Here is a 20,098-nt window from a genome sequence, read left to right on the forward strand (position 1 = left end):
CCATGGGGTCCCTTTTTTCTAAAAATTTTTATTCATTTTATAACACAAATACAAACAGAAATACAAACATTCCAAACGAATTCTTGTCTTATCCTTATTTTTTCTAAACGTTGTTAAGTGAGCTTCCCCAAGCCCCCCCTATCTGATTTTCATTTTACCTCATCTTTAGCAGTTTCATATATCATAATTTTAAACCATTTTTTATCACATTTACATGGGGTCCCTTCTAACACCGTGATTGCATCATTCTACCACTCTATCATTATATTAGGGGGAATTGCTCTGGAATGATGTGTATATTAAACAAGGTTGCGTGCAATCAAGAGAAGTAAGCACTAAAAAGGTAATTGATTTTCAAGACAGGTTTAAAATAACAACGTTGGAAACTGAAAATGTGGAGAATTGGAGAGAGGGGGAAATGGGAAAATGAAACTGATAGGTTTTCCCATTCCTAATGGTTACCAGCCATGATGGCTTTCTCCATTATGAGAGGTGGCATACCTGTGGGTACCAGTCATTTGGGAACAGCAGCAGACAGAGCAGTTGCCCTCCTGCCCTTCTTGTGGACTTTGCATAGGCAAAAATGACTGACAGATGGGCCTCTGCTCTGACCCACTGCACTCTCCAATATCTAAAGGGGACTCCTGATTTTGACAGGATTTGTGTGGCGTCTCCTACATTTTTTCTAGCCTTATGTGCAGCTTTTGTTTCATGCTATATAAGTGCTTTTCTTTTTTCCTGCAGCTATTCAGTGAAAAAATCAGCGGAGTGGAAGGAACAAAACTCGATGAAGATTTCCATGAGATGGAACGGGTAAGACAAGCCTAACCAAATGCTTAAAGATTGTTGCTAATCACATGCCCTTGGTTCCAGATGATAAAGTAAGGTTTCTCTACCTTCCTTCCCTTCCAGTCTAAAGTCTACACTCCCAACATGGCTGTACCGCATGAGTATTCAGATCACGTGAACCTGTTCTAGGTCCAATTTATATTTTTATGTATGAGTTAGATGTGTATGTTGTTGTTTTTTCCTTCAGGTTGCTCAGGGGGACAAAAGTGGATCTTTATAATTTTTCCCTCACAACAAGGTAGGATGAAATAGATAATTGACTCGAGTGCGGATCCTCGCTTGTGAATTAGTGCTATTCACTTCCATTGCACCATATCAGTATAGTAACATAAACTAGCCATGTTATAAGGAAAATAACTACGGAGTGTGGGGTGAGATTATAGAAAGAAGCAAATATTGTTTACCTGAAACGAAAGCCTACCATTCGAACAACTAGGCATTCTTACCAGTTCTACTATTGGATGCAGGGGGCGCTAAACCACTCAGCCTCTTGGGCTTGCTGATTGGAAGGTTGGTGGTTCGAATCCCCACAACAGAGTGAGTCCCTGTCGCTCTGTCCCAGCTCCTGCTAACCTAGCTGTTCAAAAACACGCCAGTGCAAGTAGATAAATAGGTACTGCTGTGGCAGGAAGGTAAACAGCATTTCTGTGCGCTATGGCTTCCGTCACGGTGCCCTGTTGCACCAGAAGTGGTTTAGTCCTGCAGGCCACATGAACCAGAAAGCTGTCTGTGGACAAACGCCAGCTCCCTCAGCCTGAAAGCGAGATGTGCGCCGCAACCCCATAGTTGCCTTTGACTGGACTTAAATGTCCAGGAGTCCTTTACTTTTTATCTTTACTACTGTCACCCACTTGTCCCAGTTTTACTTTGTTCTGAGATGTGGAACCTGTGACCCTCCTACATTGCTGAACTACAACTCCCATCTTCCTAAACGATTGGCCTTGATGGTTGGGACTGATGGGAGTTGTCTTCCAACAACATCTGGAAGGCCAGAGATTCTCCATCTCTGACTTAGTTGACCGGGTGCCTTCTCTGGTTATTTCCACAGAACGCGTAGGCTTTTATGGTGCATCTAAAAAGAGTGATAACAGGCATTTTGATGAAATTTTCCTTAAAAGCCTTGATATGTTTGTCTTGCAGAAGATTGACATCACCAACAAAGCTGTGGCAGAACTCCTGTCAAAGTCCACTGAATATCTGCAACCTAATCCAGGTAAATGGAGATGATTCCAATAGCCTCTTCCAGGTGTTTCACTGCAAACCCAGGTCATCAGATCTGCTCCAAGCAGGCCTAGCTTGGCTTCTGGGCACAACGACCAATTATGGCTGGATGCTTTTGCACCATGAAATTTCTGATCCACCTACCTGCCAGTAGCTCCTCTAAAAGGGAAATCCTGTTCAGTTCCGTTTTGTTCTGTCACTTCTGTGCAGACACACCGTGCAATTTTTCTTTCTCTGGTGCCGTCCATGGGATGGGGATGGTGCTAGTCCATCTTACCTCCATGGCTGCTCTTTCGTACTCCCAGCATCCAAACACTGGATGTCATGCTTCTATCAGGAGTTATACAGGTCATAATCAACACACTCTGGTCTGCTATGGCGAGAGCCTGTATGCAAGCGGATGGCAGAGTTTGAAGGTTCTACAACAAAAGAATCCAATGCAACAGCTGATTCTTGTAGTGCAGTCTATTGCATAACAATCTTTAGCGATGTACTGCCATAACTCAGAAGTTGAACAGAATCCGTTCCGGAAGTCCGTTCGACTTCCGAAACATTTGACTTTCAAAGCGTGGCTTCTGATTGGCTGCAGGAAGCTCCTGCAGCCAATTGGAAGCCCTGTCAGACGTTCGGCTTCCAAAAGAACGTTCGAGAAACGGATCACTCCCTTCCGGTTTTCACTCGTTCGGGAACTGAAACGTTTGACTCCCAAGGCATTCGGGAGCCTTGTACTTGTGTTTTCCCTTATGAAACAGTGTTCTACCAGTGCAGCAAATATATTACTAAATGACTTTTTAACTTAATAATTCAGGTAGGTAGCCGTGTCAGTCTGACGTAGTCGAAATAAAAATAATAAAAATAGAAATTTGTCCAGTAGCATCTTATACACCAACTAAGTTTGTTCTGGTATAAGCTATCTGAAGAAGTGTGCATGCATATGAAAGCTTATACCAGAACAAACGTAGTTGGTCTATAAGGTGCTACTGGACAATTATTTATTATTTTTATTTTAACTTAACATTATTATTATTATTATTATTATTATTATTATTATTATTATTAGAATTTATATACCGCCCTATACCTGGAGGTCTGAGGGTGGTTCACAGAACAAAATAAAAATAAAAAACTGCAAAATATATAATCAAAATAAAAACAGCAACCCAATAGCACCCCCCCCCCAAAAAAGAAAGAACCATATTTTATAAGGGCATAGGATGTCAATCAAATCAACCCAAGGCCTGGTTAAAAGGGAAAGTTTTTGCCTGGTGCCTAAAATTGTATAATGAAGGTGCCAGGTGAACTTCCCTGGGGAGAGCATTCCACAGATGGGGAGCCACTGCAGAGAAGGCCCCGTTCTTGTGTTGCCACCCTCCGGACCTCACATGGAGGAGGCACAATACAATGAATATAGTGCTTAGAGTCCAGTACATGTAGGTCTGGGTCAATATAATCAACTGAAATCCGGGGGGGGGGGCTGCCAGGGCCCCTGTCACCCCAGCAGAACCCATAGCGCTTAGTCTGCATTTGGCTAATGTTATGAATCCCCACATTTTAGCAAATGTGTAGCTGCTGCTGTAATGTTAGTGTTAACATTCAAATGCTGGTGTTCTGTGCTGGGGTGGGGGAGCTGTGGCCCTCCAAATGTCGATGGACTACAACTCCCATCGTCCATTCCCATTGGTCAAGCTGGTTGGGGTTGATGGGACTTGGAGTCCAGCAACACCCCCATCCCTATTCTATGCTGTTTTAATCATTTGGGATTTTGTGTTTGTAGATTGCCTTGTGACAGAAAACGCCCTGAAAGATAGGATAAACATCTATAAAATGCCAGGCAAAGTAATTGTCATGTAGAGAGTCTGAGAAATTACATGGTGTTGAAGTAGACTCAACAGCTTTATTTGTGAAGACTTTTTTCCATTGACACTTCTCTTTAAAATAGTTTGGGGGTGAATTTATTTATTTATTGTCTGCACAGTCGGAACTGGTGCAGTTTTGCACTCTGGCCTTTTTTGTGAATTAAAGATACAGTCATGTGAAAGTCAAGGTTATGTTCGCAAGAACCGTGCTTCCGTTTTGTCGTTTTCCACACGAAATTGCTGTTTTCAGAATGAACAGCCACGGAATCGTTATAAACATTGCCTGTTTGTGACATTACCCTGTAAAAACCGATCTAGAAACTCCCCTCTAGATCGGAAATCTGTACCATTCTTGACATATACCAATATATTTGTGAATATGTAATATCTCTGTGAAATGAGACATAGTATGCACTGAGAAATGAAGGATTTCTTTCTCATTGGTTCCAGCACACACTGCTTATCTGTCCACCCAGATACTTTTCTTTTCTTTTCTTTTCTTTTCTTTTCTTTTCTTTTCTTTTCTTTTCTTTTCTTTTCTTTTCCATAACTGACCAAGTGCATTTTCAGAGGAAGCTGGGGGTGGGGGGGGGCAGGATTACTCATCAGCTGAACTTTTACTATCGCAGTTTGAGAACAAATAACATTCATAGCAGGGTCTGTTAAAACCTCTTTTTGCTACAGATGGTTTGCTGGGAAAGGTCTGCTTTGGTGAACAGAGCTTTATCCTACATATTTGGCCCACACGAAAACACCCACTGACCTCAATGAAATTTGGAACAATAAGAATACTTAGCATTGGAGTGGGGCTGTAACTATCCCCGGGATGTATAGTCAGGGCCGTCTTAAGCATATCTGGCGCCGTGGTGCAAAGATCCTTCTGGCGGCGGCGCCACCCGTTTCCCAGAATTGTTGACCTTTTCCCAAGCCTCTGTGGGGATCGCTCTCCTCCCGCGGGAGCTTGGGACGCAAGCTGCATGTCTGCCAGCCATATGGTTGATGGGGCATAGCTGGTGGGCGTGCAGGGAAAGGGGAGGCCACTGGCAAAGCCGCGCAGCTCCCTCACTCGCTGGGGCGCCCCTGAGAGGCCAGCGCCCTGGCGCAACACGCCAGTAAGCCCAATAGGAAAGATGGCTCTGTGTATAGTTAAAAGGTTTGGGTAGCAGATGGTGGGAGCGAGATCTCCCGAGAACCACAGCCTGTTAACCAATACTAGAATGATACAAGCCAGCCACCTCTGCTCCTTGTGTTGCACTTCCCCTAGGTAATTCTTAGAGAAGAAAATTTCCACGTAATTCTCAGTCTTTAGAACCATGGTTTTGCACTCTCCTGCTCTTGATCCCCAGAACCTGGCATTAAGAGGCATCATGTTCCTATAAAAGAAGACAGCATTGTTGCCCTAGTAAAATATTCTTATAATGTAAGGCAGTATTATTTGAAGAGGTATAGTGGTCCAGGACTAAAGACTCAGTACTATTTCTGCAGCAGGGTCCCAGCTTTCAGCTGGGGGGTAGGGTGTTATTGGGTTATTGTTTATATTTTCATTACATACTTGGTTTTATTTTCTGATTTTATCCTGTGAACCGCCCTGAGACCTGCGCGTATAGGGCAGTATATAAGTTCAAATGTTAATAATGAAATAATAATAATAATAATTTAATAATAATAAACCTAGAGCCACCCAATCAACATGAAAGGAGAGGGTTGTTGTTGTTGTTTCTTCTACCAAGAAGTCATTTCATCCTTTGATTGAATCCAATCAGAGTGAAAAGAGGGTGAGTCAGCCAATATCAGGGACTGGTCAGAGCAGGAATGGTGGAGGGTGTCTCCCCAGCCTGACCCTTCCAGTTCAGTATTACAACAGGGGTTTGAGGGAGGTCACAGCTCAGAGGAAGATGAGGGGGACAGTTGGGAAATAATGGGAGAGGAGGAGGAGGCAGGGCCAGAGCAGCAGCTGGCTGACACGTTATCGCTGGAAAGCATTCCAGACCCACCATCTCCCAGAACCTGGCGAGCCTTAAAAGTAGGAGAGCAAAGAGCTCAGAAGCAAAGGGCCCTCAGTGCCACCCGTAGAAGAGATGACGAATGAGGAAGTGGGAGAGAAAGGGAGTGGAGATTGACTCGGGACAACGCCATTATTCCAAGAGCCTGCATTCCCAAGCCTCTCTCTGTAAATATTGAATAAAAAGCAGATGGTAAGGACTTTTCCTTCTCTTATCCGTTCCTGGCAACTTGCCGTGGGGGTTGGTTCCTCTGCCGCCTGACAGCCACTGAGGATTGGCTCCTAGGGTCAGCTTGGAGGAGGGCAAATGTTGTCCCTATTTTCAAAAAGGGGAAAAGAGAGGACCCAAATAATTACCGCCCAGTCAGTCTGACATCAATACCAGGGAAGATTCTGGAGCAGATCATTAAGCAAACAGTCTGTGAGCACCTAGAAAGGAATGCTGTGATCACCAATAGTCAGCATGGATTTCTGAAAAATAAGTCATGTCAGACTAACCTGATCTCGTTTTTTGACAGAATTACAAGCCTGGTAGATGAAGGGAAGGCAGTGGATGTAGCCTACCTTGATTTCAGCAAGGCATTTGACAAGGTGCCCCATGATATTCTTGTAAAGAAGCTGGTAAAATGCGGTCTTGACTATGCTACCACTCAGTGGATTTGTAACTGGCTGACTGACCGAACCCAAAGGGTGCTCATCAATGGTTCCTCTTCATCCTGGAGAAGAGTGACTAGTGGGGTGCCACAGGGTTCTGTCTTGGGCCCGGTCTTATTCAACATCTTTATCAACGACTTGGATGATGGACTCAAGGGCATCCTGATCAAATTTGCAGATGACACCAAACTGGGAGGGGTGGCTAACACCCCAGAGGACAGGATCACACTTCAAAATGACCTTGACAGATTAGAGAACTGGGCCAAAACAAACAAGATGAATTTTAACAGGGAGAAATGTAAAGTATTGCACTTGGGCAAAAAAAATGAGAGGCACAAATACAAGATGGGTGACACCTGGCTTGAGAGCAGTACATGTGAAAAGGATCTAGGAGTCTTGGTGGACCACAAACTTGACATGAGCCAACAGTGTGACGCGGCAGCTAAAAAAGCCAATGCAATTCTGGGCTGCATCAATAGGAGTATAGCATCTAGATCAAGGGAAGTAACAGTGCCACTGTATTCTGCTCTGGTCAGACCTCACCTGGAGTACTGTGTCCAGTTCTGGGCACCACAGTTCAAGAAGGACACTGACAAACTGGAACGTGTCCAGAGGAGGGCAACCAAAATGGTCAAAGGCCTGGAAACGATGCCTTATGAGGAACGGCTAAGGGAGCTGGGCATGTTTAGCCTGGAGAAGAGGAGGTTAAGGGGTGATATGATAGCCATGTTCAAATATATAAAAGGATGTCACATAGAGGAGGGAGAAAGGTTGTTTTCTGCTGCTCCAGAGAAGCGGACACGGAGCAGTGGATCCAAACTACAAGAAAGAAGATTCCACCTAAACATTAGGAAGAACTTCCTGACAGTAAGAGCTGTTCGACAGTGGAATTTGCTGCCAAGGAGTGTGGTGGAGTCTCCTTCTTTGGAGGTATTTAAGCAGAGGCTTGACAACCATATGTCAGGAGTGCTCTGATGGTGTTTCCTGCTTGGCAGGGGGTTGGACTCGATGGCCCTTGTGGTCTCTTCCAACTCTATGATTCTATGATTCTATGGATAAGGTGCATGGGAAGAGCACTGAAGAGTTGTTCTGCATGTTCCAAAGCTAAACGTTTTGGAACACTGGAAACACAAGGTGCTCCCGTTTCAAGAGAATGGTGTGCAAGTTCTGTTATGTCCAGTGGAATGTCAAGGAAAACACACCTTAATCACTCCAAATCATTTGCTTCTGTACATGCGCATAAAATAGTCGATCTAGCTGGAAAGCAACACGTGGCAATTGGCATTAGTCATTGCAATGCACATCTCATTACAGTCATACCTCATGTTACGTTTGCTTCATGTTATGTCTTTTCAAGTTGCGTCCTGCGGCGACCCGGAAGTACCGGAAAGGGTTACTTCCAGGTTTTGCCGCTTGTGCAAGCGCTAAATCGCACTGCGCACCTGTGCAGATACAGTGCTTCAGGTTGCGGGCTTTTCAGGTTGCGAACAGGCCTCCGGAACGGATCCCGTTCACAACCAGAGGTACCACTGTATTACGGTGATGGTATAAGATGGCTGTACAATCTTAGAAGGTGGTGTGGCTGTGGCTATCATGAAGGAACCCTGCACTTCTGAATTTGCCACGACACTTCCGATTGTTTACCCCAGTACGTGGGGATAATAAGCACATATGTCTTTCTTCAAACGGATATTTAGGTATTCCTTTTATGCCTCACCAATGTCTCTGAGGTGGTTATTGTTGTTTTAAGCCTACAGAGCTAAGCTGGGAATGCTGAATACCGTGTCCAAGATACGAGGGCAAGTGAAAGCCACAGGGTACCCTCAGACAGAAGGGCTGCTTGGAGAGTGTATGCTTCGATATGGGAGAGAACTCGGAGAGGACTCCGCATTTGGTGAGCTTCTGCAGCTATGTGGCTTCTGTGGCCTGTGCATGTGGCATGTGGTTGTGGTGGGGAAGACAGGCCCTGCCCCATGGAGCTTACAGTGGAGGAGGTAATAGAGGGAGGAGAGGCAAGGCTGAGACAGAATGAACGTGAGAGAGTACAGTTCACAGAGGTAGATACATTTCATGTATTTGCCATACTAAAGACGGTCCTCTAAAAGTGCAAAATCTCTGACTGGCAGAAGATGTAATTTGGCCTGTGAGGTGGTTTTCTCCAAACCACACCCACCTATTTTTCTAGAGAAAGAGGTGCCAGAACTCACCATGTTCAGTGGCGGAGGAACCCTCTCCGGCACCTGGGGCAGCGCAGCCCGTATGGACTGTGCATGTGCGGCTTCCCTCGTGTGCGCACTTTGTACGGAATGCCACACATGTGCAGTCTGTACGGGCTGCCGCTTGCACAGCGACACTTGTGCGCATGTGTGGCAACCCGTACAAGCAGCATTCCATACGGACTGCTCATGTGCAGCAGCCCATACGGACGCTGTGTGAGTGGGAGCCTGTACGGACAGTGCGTGAGAGCGGCAGCCATACAGACTGCGGGCACCCTCGGCCGCTCTACAGCTGGGGGGAGGCAGGGGCCATCTTGTCACCCCTCCCAGAGTGGCACCCGAGGCGTACTGCCCCCTCCACCCCCTTCCTCCGCCCCTGACCATGTTCTCTTATAATGGCAATGGTGCCCACCTGAGAGGTGCCAGAACTGAGCTCTGCTGAGGGCTGAAAAAAAGCCCTGCCTATGGCTTTCTATGGGATGCAGGTGGCGCTGTGGGTTAAACCACAGAGCCTAGGACTTGCCGATCAGAAGGTCGGTGGTTCGAATCCCTGCGACGGGGTGAGCTCCCGTTGCTCGGTCCCTGCTCCTGCCAACCTAGCAGTTCGAAAGCACATGAAGTTCAAGTAGATAAATAGGTACCGCTCTGGCGGGAAGGTAAACGCCGTTTCCGTGTGCTGCTCTGGTTCACCAGAAGCAGCTTAGTCATGCTGGCCACATGACCCGGAAGCTGTACACCGGCTCCCTCGGCCAGTAAAGCGAGATGAGCGCCGCAACCCCAGAGTCAGTCACGACTGGACCTAATGGTCAGGGGTCCCTTTACCTTTACCTATGGCTTTCTAAAAAACACAAGGTGGCCCCACCCCCAAAAAGGTAAGTGGGGGGCTTGGATTGTGAGCTGTTCCTGCCTACAACACGAGGACAGTGGAAAATACAGAGGATTGGAAAGCTGTTCATATTTCTGAGAACGGACGGCGACAATGGAGCATATGGTTTTAATACCTAGGTTGTTGGGTTTTTGCCCTCTTCTACAGCACATATGGCACTAATTTGATTTACTGAGTGTTGCTTCTTCCCTACAAGGCACTGCCCTAATCGATTCGGGGGAGAGCATGAAGCTGATGGGTGAAGTGAAAGACTCTCTGGACATCAACGTCAAGCAAAACTTCATCGATCCTCTTCAGCTGTTGCAAGACAAGGATTTAAAAGAGATTGGGGTGAGTTTATTTCTGGCTTGCACATTTTGCCTTTTCAAATGTGCCAGGAGGTGTGGCTCGTTAATCCCTTGAGAAATTTCACAAAGTGTCTCCGAATTTTATCGTGAGCATCTCAAATTCTGCTGTAGCACTTTTTGGTTTGGAGCAATGGGAACATCTTCCCTCTCTGAGCCTTATCAGGGCTTCTCTGTCCACAGCAGCTAATCATCCCTGTTCTCCCCCTCCCAACCATTGTAAAATATTAGCAATCCCTTCACCTCTCTCTTCGCACAAGCAAGTAAACAAACCAGGAAGTCTTCCGATAGCTATCGTTTCCTGGTTTGGGTGAAATGAGAAACCATGGTTAGCAGCTTTGGGGAAAGCTAGGTTATTAGCAGCTAATTTCCCTTACAGGCTTATTTACACTTCCGCTTTCCTTGCTGCTTTCCCCCAGGAAAACCCACTGTTTACTGCTGAATGGGAGCAAATGTCAATCGGGTTTTCTCCGGGTTCAAGTTTTCTCTGATTCAGCACTAAAGAGCAAGTTTTCCAGGGGAAAGGCAAAACTGATTGGATGCATGCTTTCTAGACACAGGATAAGGAAAAGTGTGAATGAGGCCTGTTTCTCCCCCTCCCACCCATTGAGAAAATTAGCTGCTGAAGGAGAGATAAAATAGCTGTAGAGAAACCTGATAGAACCAGGGTTTGCTTTTCTCCCTGCTAAGCCTCTCTAGTTTCCTCTGTTCCTCTTTGTAACTGATGGCGGTTGGCATCCAACACGGCCTGGAGGACCACGGTTCCCCCCCCACACCTTTTCATATTCAAATGCAACCATGGTTTAGCATTATGTCTCTCGTGTTAACCATGGTTTGTCATTATCTCTCTTGTGTTAACTACCACACTGCAGTCAGAATAATAATAAAAAATTCAGAACTTGACTGAAAGCCAGGATGCAAAGTGAAACCATATTTTGGCAGTCTCTTGCTTCTCATTCGGGGAGTCTAAAGGTCCCCCCCTCCACATTGAGTGAAGTGTCCTGCATGAAAGGATTTATTGCTGTGTAGTATTTGGAGTGTTCACAGATGCTGGGTTTCTTTGGTTGAGGGGTGTTTGTTTTTTTGGCTGACATCCCACGTGACTTTCCCTAAGTGCATAAATCAACATAATATCGTCTTTAACCGAAACATGCTTGCAAAACGTCATTTGGGGCTCCTTGCCATTTGGATTCTTAGCAATTGGATATCTTTTTGTTTGGATTTTTGTTTTGAACACAGCACCACCTGAAGAAACTAGAAGGCCGGCGTTTAGATTACGATTACAAAAAGAAGCGTCTAGGGAAGATACCAGATGAGGAGGTTAAGCAAGCTGTGGAAAAGTTCGAAGAATCCAAAGAACTGGCAGAGAGGAGCATGTTCAACTTTTTAGAAAATGATGTAAGACCCTCTTGCTGATTTTAAGGTCTTTGAGAGTGCAAGGACTAATTTGGTGTGTTTGTGTGCATTCCATGTGGTTGCAGTGTCCTAACTACTAATGTGTGTGTGTGTACAATCAAAGTAGGGTGCGGGTGGAACTGTGGTTTAACCACTGAGCCTCTTGGGCTTGCTGACAGGAAGGTTGATGGTTCGAATCCCCACAACGGGGTGAGCTCCCATTGCTCTGTCCCAGCTCCTGCCAACCTAGCAGTTCAAAAGCACACCAGTGCGAGTAGATAAATAGGTACCACTGCAACGGGAAGGTAAACAGTGTTTCCGTGTGCTCTGGCTTCCATCACTGTGTCCCATTGCGCCAGAAGCAGTTTAGTCCTGCTGGCCACATGACCCGGAAAGCTGTCTGTGGACAAATGCCAGCTCCCTTGGCCTGAAAGCAAGATGAGCGCCACAACCCCATTGTCACCTTTGACTGTACTTAACCATCCAGGGATCATTTAGCTTTACCTTTACCTTTTACAATCAAGGTTTTTTACCCATACAGTCACAAACTCTATACAAAAGAGATGTGTAAACAGTGGCGCAAAAGCGGGCGCATATTATCTTGATCTTGATGTTTACAATCCCAGAGCACATAATGAAGAACAACTATAGTACCAGACTCATTCAGTGCTCTGCTATAATACATTCTCCTGATGCTTAATTGTTATAGAGAAGGTTTCGTTTATAGTTTGTTTGTTTGTTTGTTTGTTTGTTTGTTGTTTGGTATATTTGTATCTTGCCTTTACTCCTAGAGGAGCCCAAGGGCTGCAAATGTCAAAATAGTAAACCAACAGCTAATAACATTTTATCAAACCATTTGGTTGCCATTAGATACAGTGGTACCTCAGGTTACATACGCTTCAGGTTACATACGCTTCAGGTTACACAATCCGCTATCCCAGAAATAGTGCTTCAGGTTAAGAACTTTGCTTCAGGATGTGAACAGAAATTGTGCTCTGGTGGCGCGGCAGCAGCAGGAGGCCCCATTAGCTAAAGTAGTGCTTCAGGTTAAGAACAGTTTCAGGTTAAGAACGGACCTCCGGGACGAATTAAGTACTTAACCCGAGGTACCACTGTATGAGGTTTAGTGTGATAATTTTCCTGGTTATAATGCTAGCTAGCACTTCTGTCCTGATTTCTGGCATTCCTTTTACACTGCATTACCTGTTGTGTTATGGCACCGCGGCACGGCACATTTAAATCGGCGCCATACCGCTTTAACACTCATGGCTTTGCGCAAAGAATTCTGGGAATTGTAGTCTGCTGAGAGTTGTTAGGAGACTCCTGTTTCTCCCTCACATAGCTATAATTTTCTGAGTGATTAAAGAGCCAGCGCCTCTTCCCAAGGGACTCTGGGAACTGTAGTTCTCTGAGGGGAATAGGAGGTCTCCTAACAACTCCCAGCCCCTGTTTACAGTGGTATGGTACCACTTTTAATATATTGTGCAGATGGGGCCTAAATGGTGTGGATGTGACCATTCTTTCAAAATTCCAAATGCACCCAAGAATCCAAAAAAGTCTGGCAATCCCTGTCCTATATTGTAGTAGAGAGGAAACGGTAGGCCTTTGCCTGGCCCTGTCTGTTTCTTTAAAATCATCTATGCTTTATGGCAGCTTTAAAACAGAGAGACAAACGGCTGTGTTTTTGTTCTTTGTATTGCTTTAGAAAGGCTGCCACCTGGTGAGAGAAGTGAGGATTATCACAGAGTTCCCCATGTGTTGTTTACTAAGAAACAATTTCTGGGTTTCTCTGGTAAGACACACCACATCCTGAGAGCTCCATCCTTTCCACTGACAGGAGCACTGATAAGATGCTTTATGCTGAATCTGACTATTGGTTCCCTGAGTTCAGGTTTCTCTACACCTGGGATGGTGAACCTCAGGCCTCGGGACCAAATGTGGCCCCCAGGTCCCTCATTCTGGCCCGTGGAACTCTCCCCAGGCCACACCCCCTTTCAGCTCTGCTTTGCATCCGCCTTGAGTGTTATGACCTGTCTGGAGTGGGTCCTTGGACTCTGATGATGCTTCTGGCTTGCCTTGATGGAATTGGTTTCATGTATGCGATGTTTTCAACTGCTTTTATTTATTTATAATGGTTTTTAATTATGCAACTGTTTAAACTTTTTACATGTGACTGCTTTGTGTATGTTGCTTCATTGCAAATCACTTCGGGATGTCTCGTGGGAAGAGGTTCATAAATGCAGTAAATATTATTAATATGCAGTAAATAATATTAATTAGTGATGTATGGAAGTGAGAGCTGGACCATAAAGAAGGCTGATCGCCGAAGAATGGATGCTTTTGAATTCTGGTGCTGGAGGAGACTCTTGAGAGTCCCATGGACTGCAAGAAGATCAAACCTAGCCATTCTGAAGGAAATCAGCCCTGAGTGCTCACTCAAAGGACAGATCCTGAAGCTGAGGCTCCAATACTTTGAGAAGAGAAGACTCCCTAGAAAAGACCCTGATGTTGGGAAAGATGGAGGCCACAAGGAGAAGGGAACGACAGAGGACAAGATGGTTGGACAGTGTTCTCAAAGCTACCAGCATGAGTTTGACCAAACTGCGGGAGGCAGTGGAAGACAGGAGTGCCTGGCGTGCTCTGGTCCATGGGATCACGAAGAGTCGGACACGACTAAACAACAACAACAAATAATATTAATATTAATGCTTCCAAAGAAAAGAACCAGTGTGGAGGCACATTGTGGCAACCTTTTTTTACCATCAATCTCACTCTCTTTCCTACTTTCAGCAGTTCTTACTCCTTGCGCCCTCCCTTTCTCTAGGCCAGCTTGGCACCCTCCAGATTTTTTTGTACAATAACTGTGCTGGCTAAGCCTGATGGGAGTTGTCCCAAGCATCTGGAGGGCACCGGGTTGGCAAAGGCTGCTCTAGGGTCTTCTACAACAATAATGGCTGCTGGATGCCCCTTTTTCCTGGTCATGCAATGCAAGCCCCTGTTTGTTATTCAGATTTGGGAACATCGTGCAAAGCCCCTTATATAAATTCCCTTTCCATTGCCTCCTTTTCAGATAGAGCAAGTGAGCCAGTTGCTAGTTTTTGTAGAAGCTGCAGTAGAGTATCATAAGCAGTCTACAGAGATTCTAGAGGATCTGCAGAGCAAGCTACAAAACAGGTAAGAATTACTCTAGGTTACCTCTGGTTCATCTTAAAACCAGGAATGGGGAGCCTTTCGTCCTCTGTAGGTTGTTGGACTACACGCCCATCAGTCTTGACAGGGATGGAAGGGACGGTCCATTTCAGTTCTCTTGATTCCTCCTTTTCCCCATCTTCAATCCAGTTCTTCACATTTCTGCGGCAATTTGAGATCTTTAATCCTTCAAGAAAATTCTTTCCTTGCCACTTCCTCCTAATCAACACATTTATGTATGCCGCATTGCCTAATGTACACATTTTCCCAAGCCATTTCTCCTAAATGCATTTTTGTATATTAGATTTACTAATATATTCATTTTTATGCACACTTTCCCTAATACAGTCATACCTTGGTTGTCAAACACCTTGGTACTCAGATGTTTTGGCTCCTGAACGCCGCAAATCGGGAAGTGAGTATTCTGGTTTGCGAATGTTTTTTGGAAGCCAAACGTCTGACACGACTTCCACGGCTTCCGATTGAGTACAGGAAGCTCCTGCAGCCAATCGGAAGCCGCGCCTTGGTTTTTGAACCATTCTAGGAGATGAACAGACTCCCAGAATGGATTAAGTTTGACAACCAAGGTACCACTGTATATGCATTCTTGTGAGCGTTTTGGTAGGTGAACTGCATCTTAAAATTCAAATAATTGAGATTTTCAAAGGGTGGCGGTGCTTCAGTTCCCATATTGTTTCAGAAAGTACAAATCTGATAAATTTGGCTTTGGATGCGAACTAAATTGAATCCACACCCCATCCCTAGTCTTGACTACTAGACCTGCTTACTATTGGGGCTGATGGGATGCATATTCATCAACATCTGGCAAGCCAAAGATCCCCCACCCCTACTTCAAACACTTCCAGCTGTGGCTCTCTGCATCTTCCAGGGTCATAGAGTTTTGACCCTTGACTTCTCTGTTTGCAGGATAAACATAGCGTCAAGTCGTCCAAGACGTGAATTCAAGCCAAAGCCGGTGATAAGGACACCTCTTGAAATAAGCAACGGTCAGCAGCACAATGGGATTTCATTCAGTCCATCGATAAAATCCACAGGTGAGCATGCATTTGTGAAACTGACAACCCTCAAAACTAAGTTTGGAGCTCCTCATGTGTAGCAGATGAAAACTTGCTAAATGACTTCATTCTGGGCTAAGGTATAAATTGCCTTCATTCCCGTTTCTAATGACCTACATAGACAGTCCGACTGCAGTAACATCTACCGTATTTTTCGCTCTATAGGACGCACTGGACCATAGGAGGGGGAGAACAGGGGGGAAAAAATCTCCCTCTCTCTGCTCAGTGCCCCTTCAGCGAAGCGGCAGGAGAAATGGATCCCCTTGCATTTCTCCTCCCGCTTCGCTGAAGGGGCGCTGCGCAGAGAGGGAAAACTGTGCAGCACCTCTCCAGTGAAGCAAAGCCTGGAGAGCAAGAGGGATCGGTGTGCACCGACCCCTCTCACTCTCCAGGCTTCAGGCGGCTATCCTCAAGCCTTTGGAGCGCAGCAGGAACTCCTGCTGTGCTCTGAAGGCTTGCGGACAGTTGCCTGAAGCCCCCGGAGTGCAGCAGGAGTTCCCGCTGCGCTCCGGGGACTTCAGGCTGCTTCAGCGAAAGCAACGCGAAGCCTCCGGAGCGCGGGGTGGGGAGCTCTTCCTCTGTGCTTTGGAGGCTTTGCGTTGCGATCGCTGAAGCCAAGGAGCCTGCATTCGCTCCATAAGACGCACACACATTTCCCCTTAATTTTTGAAAGGGGGAAAGTGCGTCTTATAGAGCGAAAAATACAGTATCTACTAAATTTGCTCCTTGTCCCCCTCCTGATAATGTACATATATGCCCCACATTATCACTTAGGAACCGACATGCTCTGGTTGTAGGGGCAGACCCACACAATACATTTAAAGCAAATCCAACACATATGACTCCCCCCCTCCCAGAGAACCCTGGGAGCTGTAGTTTCTCCATCAAGGGGCTACATTTCCCAGCAGCCTTCACAAACTACAGTTCCCTGGATTCTTTGGGCGAGTCAACTTCTTTAAATATGCGTTGGATATGTTTAAAATGTATGGTGTGGATATGCCCTAAAAGTTTCCTCCTTGTATTAAAGAGCACTTCTTTCTTCCCACCCACCGTGAGCTCCATTCGTCCAACCATTGTGCACCAATGGAGGAAGAGCTGTAACTCAGTGTTAAGGTACCTGTCTCAAATAGCAAAGGTCCTTGGTTCAATCCCTGTCATCTCCAGATACGTAAGAGCAGAAGAGGATCAGGCCAGTGGCCCATGTAGTCCAGAAGCCTGTTCATACAGTGGCCAACAACACGTCTCTGGCAGGATTCAAGTACAAGAGTTCTCTCCCTTCCTGTGTTTTCCAGCTACTGCTATTCAGAAGCATTGGTGCCTCTAACTGTGGAGGCAGATTGTAGCTTTCATGGCTAGTAGCCACCATCAGTCCTCTACAATTGTGTTGTTGTTGTTGTTGTTGTTGTTGTTGTTGTTGTTGTTGTTGTTGTCGTTGTCGTTGTTGTTGTTGTTGTCGTCGTCATCATCATCATTATCAGATCCCAGGGTGGTGTACAACGTTAAAAACACATTACAGTGGTACCTCAGGTTAAGTACTTAATTCGTTCCGGAGGTCTGTTCTTAACCTGAAACTGTTCTTAACCTGAAGCACCACTTTAGCTAATGGAGCCTTCTGCCGCCGCGCCGCCGGAACACGATTTCTGTTCTTATCCTGAAGCAAAGTTCCTAACCTGAAGCACTATTTCTGGGTTAGCGGAGTCTGTAACCTGAAGCGTATGTAACCTGAAGCGTATGTAACCTGAGGCACCACTGTACAGAATACCCAGTGCTATTTCTCTAGAAAAAGAGGTGCCAAAACTCACCATGAACACCTTGTTCTCTTATATAGTCGAACCTCGGTTCTCAACCGGCTCCATTTTCGAACGTTTCGGCTCCCGAACGCCAAAAACCTGGAAGTAAATGCGCCGGTTTTGGAACATTTTTCGGAACCCGAATGTCCGACGCGGCTTCTGCTTGAGTGCAAGAAGCTCTTGCAACCAGTCAGAAGCCGCGCCTCGGTTGTCAAACGTTTCAAAAGTCAAATGGTCTTCCGGAACCGATTCCGTTCAACAACGGAGGTTTGGCTGTAATGGCAACGGCGCCCACCTGAGAGGTGCCGGAACTGAGTTCCAGCTGGAAAGAAAGCCTTGAGAACATCGATAAAGACATAATAAAAAGCATACTGACAGACAGCCTAATAATAAAATAGTCACAACAGTCTCCCCACACTTTCACAGGCCATTAATAGCCATAGGCCTGGGTAATAAGGAATGTTTTTGCCTGGTGCCTAAAGACGTGTGTCAGGGAACTGCCATCGGCTCAGAGGCGAGAGATAGAAGGGCAGTTGTGTTACAGGGAGCCCCTGAAAATCTTGCGAAGCAGTTCCTCTTCCGCCGAGGAGGAAAGCCCCGCCTCCAGCGGAGAGGAGGTGCAAGGACCAGAGGATGCTAGTAGGAGCCTTAACACCGCGCCTGATCCAGCCAGAGAGGAGGGAAGCACGCCCTTGCCGTCGCCCATCATGCGCAGTAGTCTGGGAGGGGTGGGAAAGGCTGGGGGTGACGAAGCTTTCATGTTGGGGGAGGTACAAAAACAGACCACTCCCGGATTCTGCTAGCGATTGAGCCAGACATGAACTTATCACGCTCTTCACTGTAAATAGTTTGCACCAAAATAAAACCTTTAAATGACAGGTCGGAGTCCTGCCTGGTTACTCTCGAGCAACCGCAACAGCACCTGACAACGTGTAATGATGGTGGTAGGCAAGCCTCTCTGGGGAGAGCATGTCCCAGAAAATACACATTCTCTTTTTCTTTTTTCTTTTTTGGATTTGATATCCCGCTTTCTCACTACCCTAAGGAGTCTCAAAGCGGCTAACATTCTCCTTTCCCTTCCTCCCCCACAACAAACACTCTGTGAGGTGAGTGAGGCTGAGAGACTTCAGAGAAGTGTGACTGGCCCAAGGTCACCCAGCAGCTGCATGTGGAGGAGCGGGGAAGCGAACCCGGTTCACCAGATTACGAGTCTATCGCTCTTAACCACTATACCACACTGGCTCTCTTGTGGCCACCCTCCGAACCTCTCTGGGATGGAGGACATAGAGAAGGGCCTCAGATGACATGCAGAGGGTCTGGGTCGGTTCATATGGGGAGAGGTGATCCTTAAGGTATTGGGAGAGACTCCTGCCTGAAATCTAGCTGCCAGTTGGAGTAGACAGTACTGAGTTAATTGAACTGATGGGTCTGATTTGGTATAAATCAGCTTCCTGCATTGACTTGCTATGCACATAGGAAGTAGCCTTCTGCTGAGTTGGCATAATAATACTACAACAATGGGTTAATTTTGTTTTAACTGGTCATGAATAATCTTGGGTAAAACCAACAGAACGTCAGGTTAAAAATTGCTCTCTCGTGTGACTCTGGGCAGGTTCTTCCTCACAAGGCTTGGACCAGCCTTGCTGCCAAGCTTTATATGACTTTGAGCCAGAAAACGAAGGTGAGCTTGGATTTAAGGAAGGTGACGTCATCACGCTGACCAATCAGATCGATGAGAACTGGTTCGAAGGCATGTTGAATGGCGAATCGGGCTTCTTCCCCATCAATTACGTGGAGGTTGTGGTGCCGTTGCCTCAGTGAGCCTGCCATCCTCACGTCACAAATGCATTTCCGTGAGTGAAAAGAAGTCTTTCCCTCCAAAGTGGCTTTTCATTTGTGTGGCATTCTACGAAAGCCTTGTTCTTTTGACCAACTTACTGACTTTTTTGTATGTGTCTTTAAAAAAAAAAAAGTATTTATTTTGTATTCATGTAGTTTGTACATATATATATATATCGTATAAAAAAAATCCTCCCCTTTTGTTAAATAAACACACACAGATTTCCCTGACCTAATTCCTTGCTTTGTGCCTTGAAGATCTGTACGTTTACTGATAGATCAACTGTTGCTTCCCAAGTGCATTTACTTCCTCGCATGATGTCGGAAACTTCCCTCTACCTGCAGTGAATTTACTCGTGGGCACAATTTTTGAAGCTGCTGTGAGTAAGAGCTAGTTCTCAGTGAGTTACCTTTGTTACGTTCAACTTAACTGTGAAAAGCTAATACCTGTTGTGCGCTGTACCCGAACAAAAAAGCCAAGTCAATGTCACAGCTAAATTGATTCTCCATTGAGCAAATGTAATAAACACTGTTGTGGGAAATGCGCATTTACTGTGTCTTGGAACTTGTGGCGTTCTGGTTCTAGTTGCCAATAATTTCTGAGGTCTATAATCCACATGTAACTGTACTTCAGTTTCCTAGGAGGGTACTGATGCTGTTAGGAAAAAGTTAAAACATACCGTATTTTTCGCTCTATAGGATGCACCTGACCATAGGACGCACCTTGTTTTAGAGGGGGAGAACAAGAAAAAAAAGATCTCCCAACTCTCTGCTCAGCGCC

The 20,098-nt window shown here is 45.8% G+C and overlaps 1 protein-coding gene across 2 annotated transcripts in view; it reads left to right on the top strand.

Moving 5' to 3' along the window:
- Nucleotides 1–19,859, top strand: part of SH3GL3 (SH3 domain containing GRB2 like 3, endophilin A3) — a 44,956-nt gene extending 25,097 nt beyond the window's left edge. Inside the window, exons 2-10 of one of the 2 annotated variants that reach the window (XM_083586845.1) lie at nucleotides 745–813; nucleotides 913–978; nucleotides 1,990–2,062; nucleotides 8,333–8,476; nucleotides 9,881–10,014; nucleotides 11,268–11,426; nucleotides 14,494–14,597; nucleotides 15,540–15,667; nucleotides 19,091–19,859. In XM_083586845.1, coding sequence (XP_083442971.1) covers nucleotides 8,353–8,476; nucleotides 9,881–10,014; nucleotides 11,268–11,426; nucleotides 14,494–14,597; nucleotides 15,540–15,667; nucleotides 19,091–19,299 — 858 coding nt within the window. In that variant the 5' untranslated portion in view covers nucleotides 745–813; nucleotides 913–978; nucleotides 1,990–2,062; nucleotides 8,333–8,352 and the 3' untranslated portion in view covers nucleotides 19,300–19,859. The remainder of the gene's footprint in view (nucleotides 1–744; nucleotides 814–912; nucleotides 979–1,989; nucleotides 2,063–8,332; nucleotides 8,477–9,880; nucleotides 10,015–11,267; nucleotides 11,427–14,493; nucleotides 14,598–15,539; nucleotides 15,668–19,090) is intronic. The other variant, XM_083586844.1, reaches the window with a different exon arrangement.
- The last annotated feature ends 239 nt before the right edge of the window (nucleotides 19,860–20,098 follow it).

The sequence above is a fragment of the Podarcis filfolensis genome, assembly GCF_964270895.1.
Source record: "Podarcis filfolensis genome assembly, chromosome: 14".
Lineage (NCBI taxonomy): Eukaryota > Metazoa > Chordata > Lepidosauria > Squamata > Lacertidae > Podarcis > Podarcis filfolensis.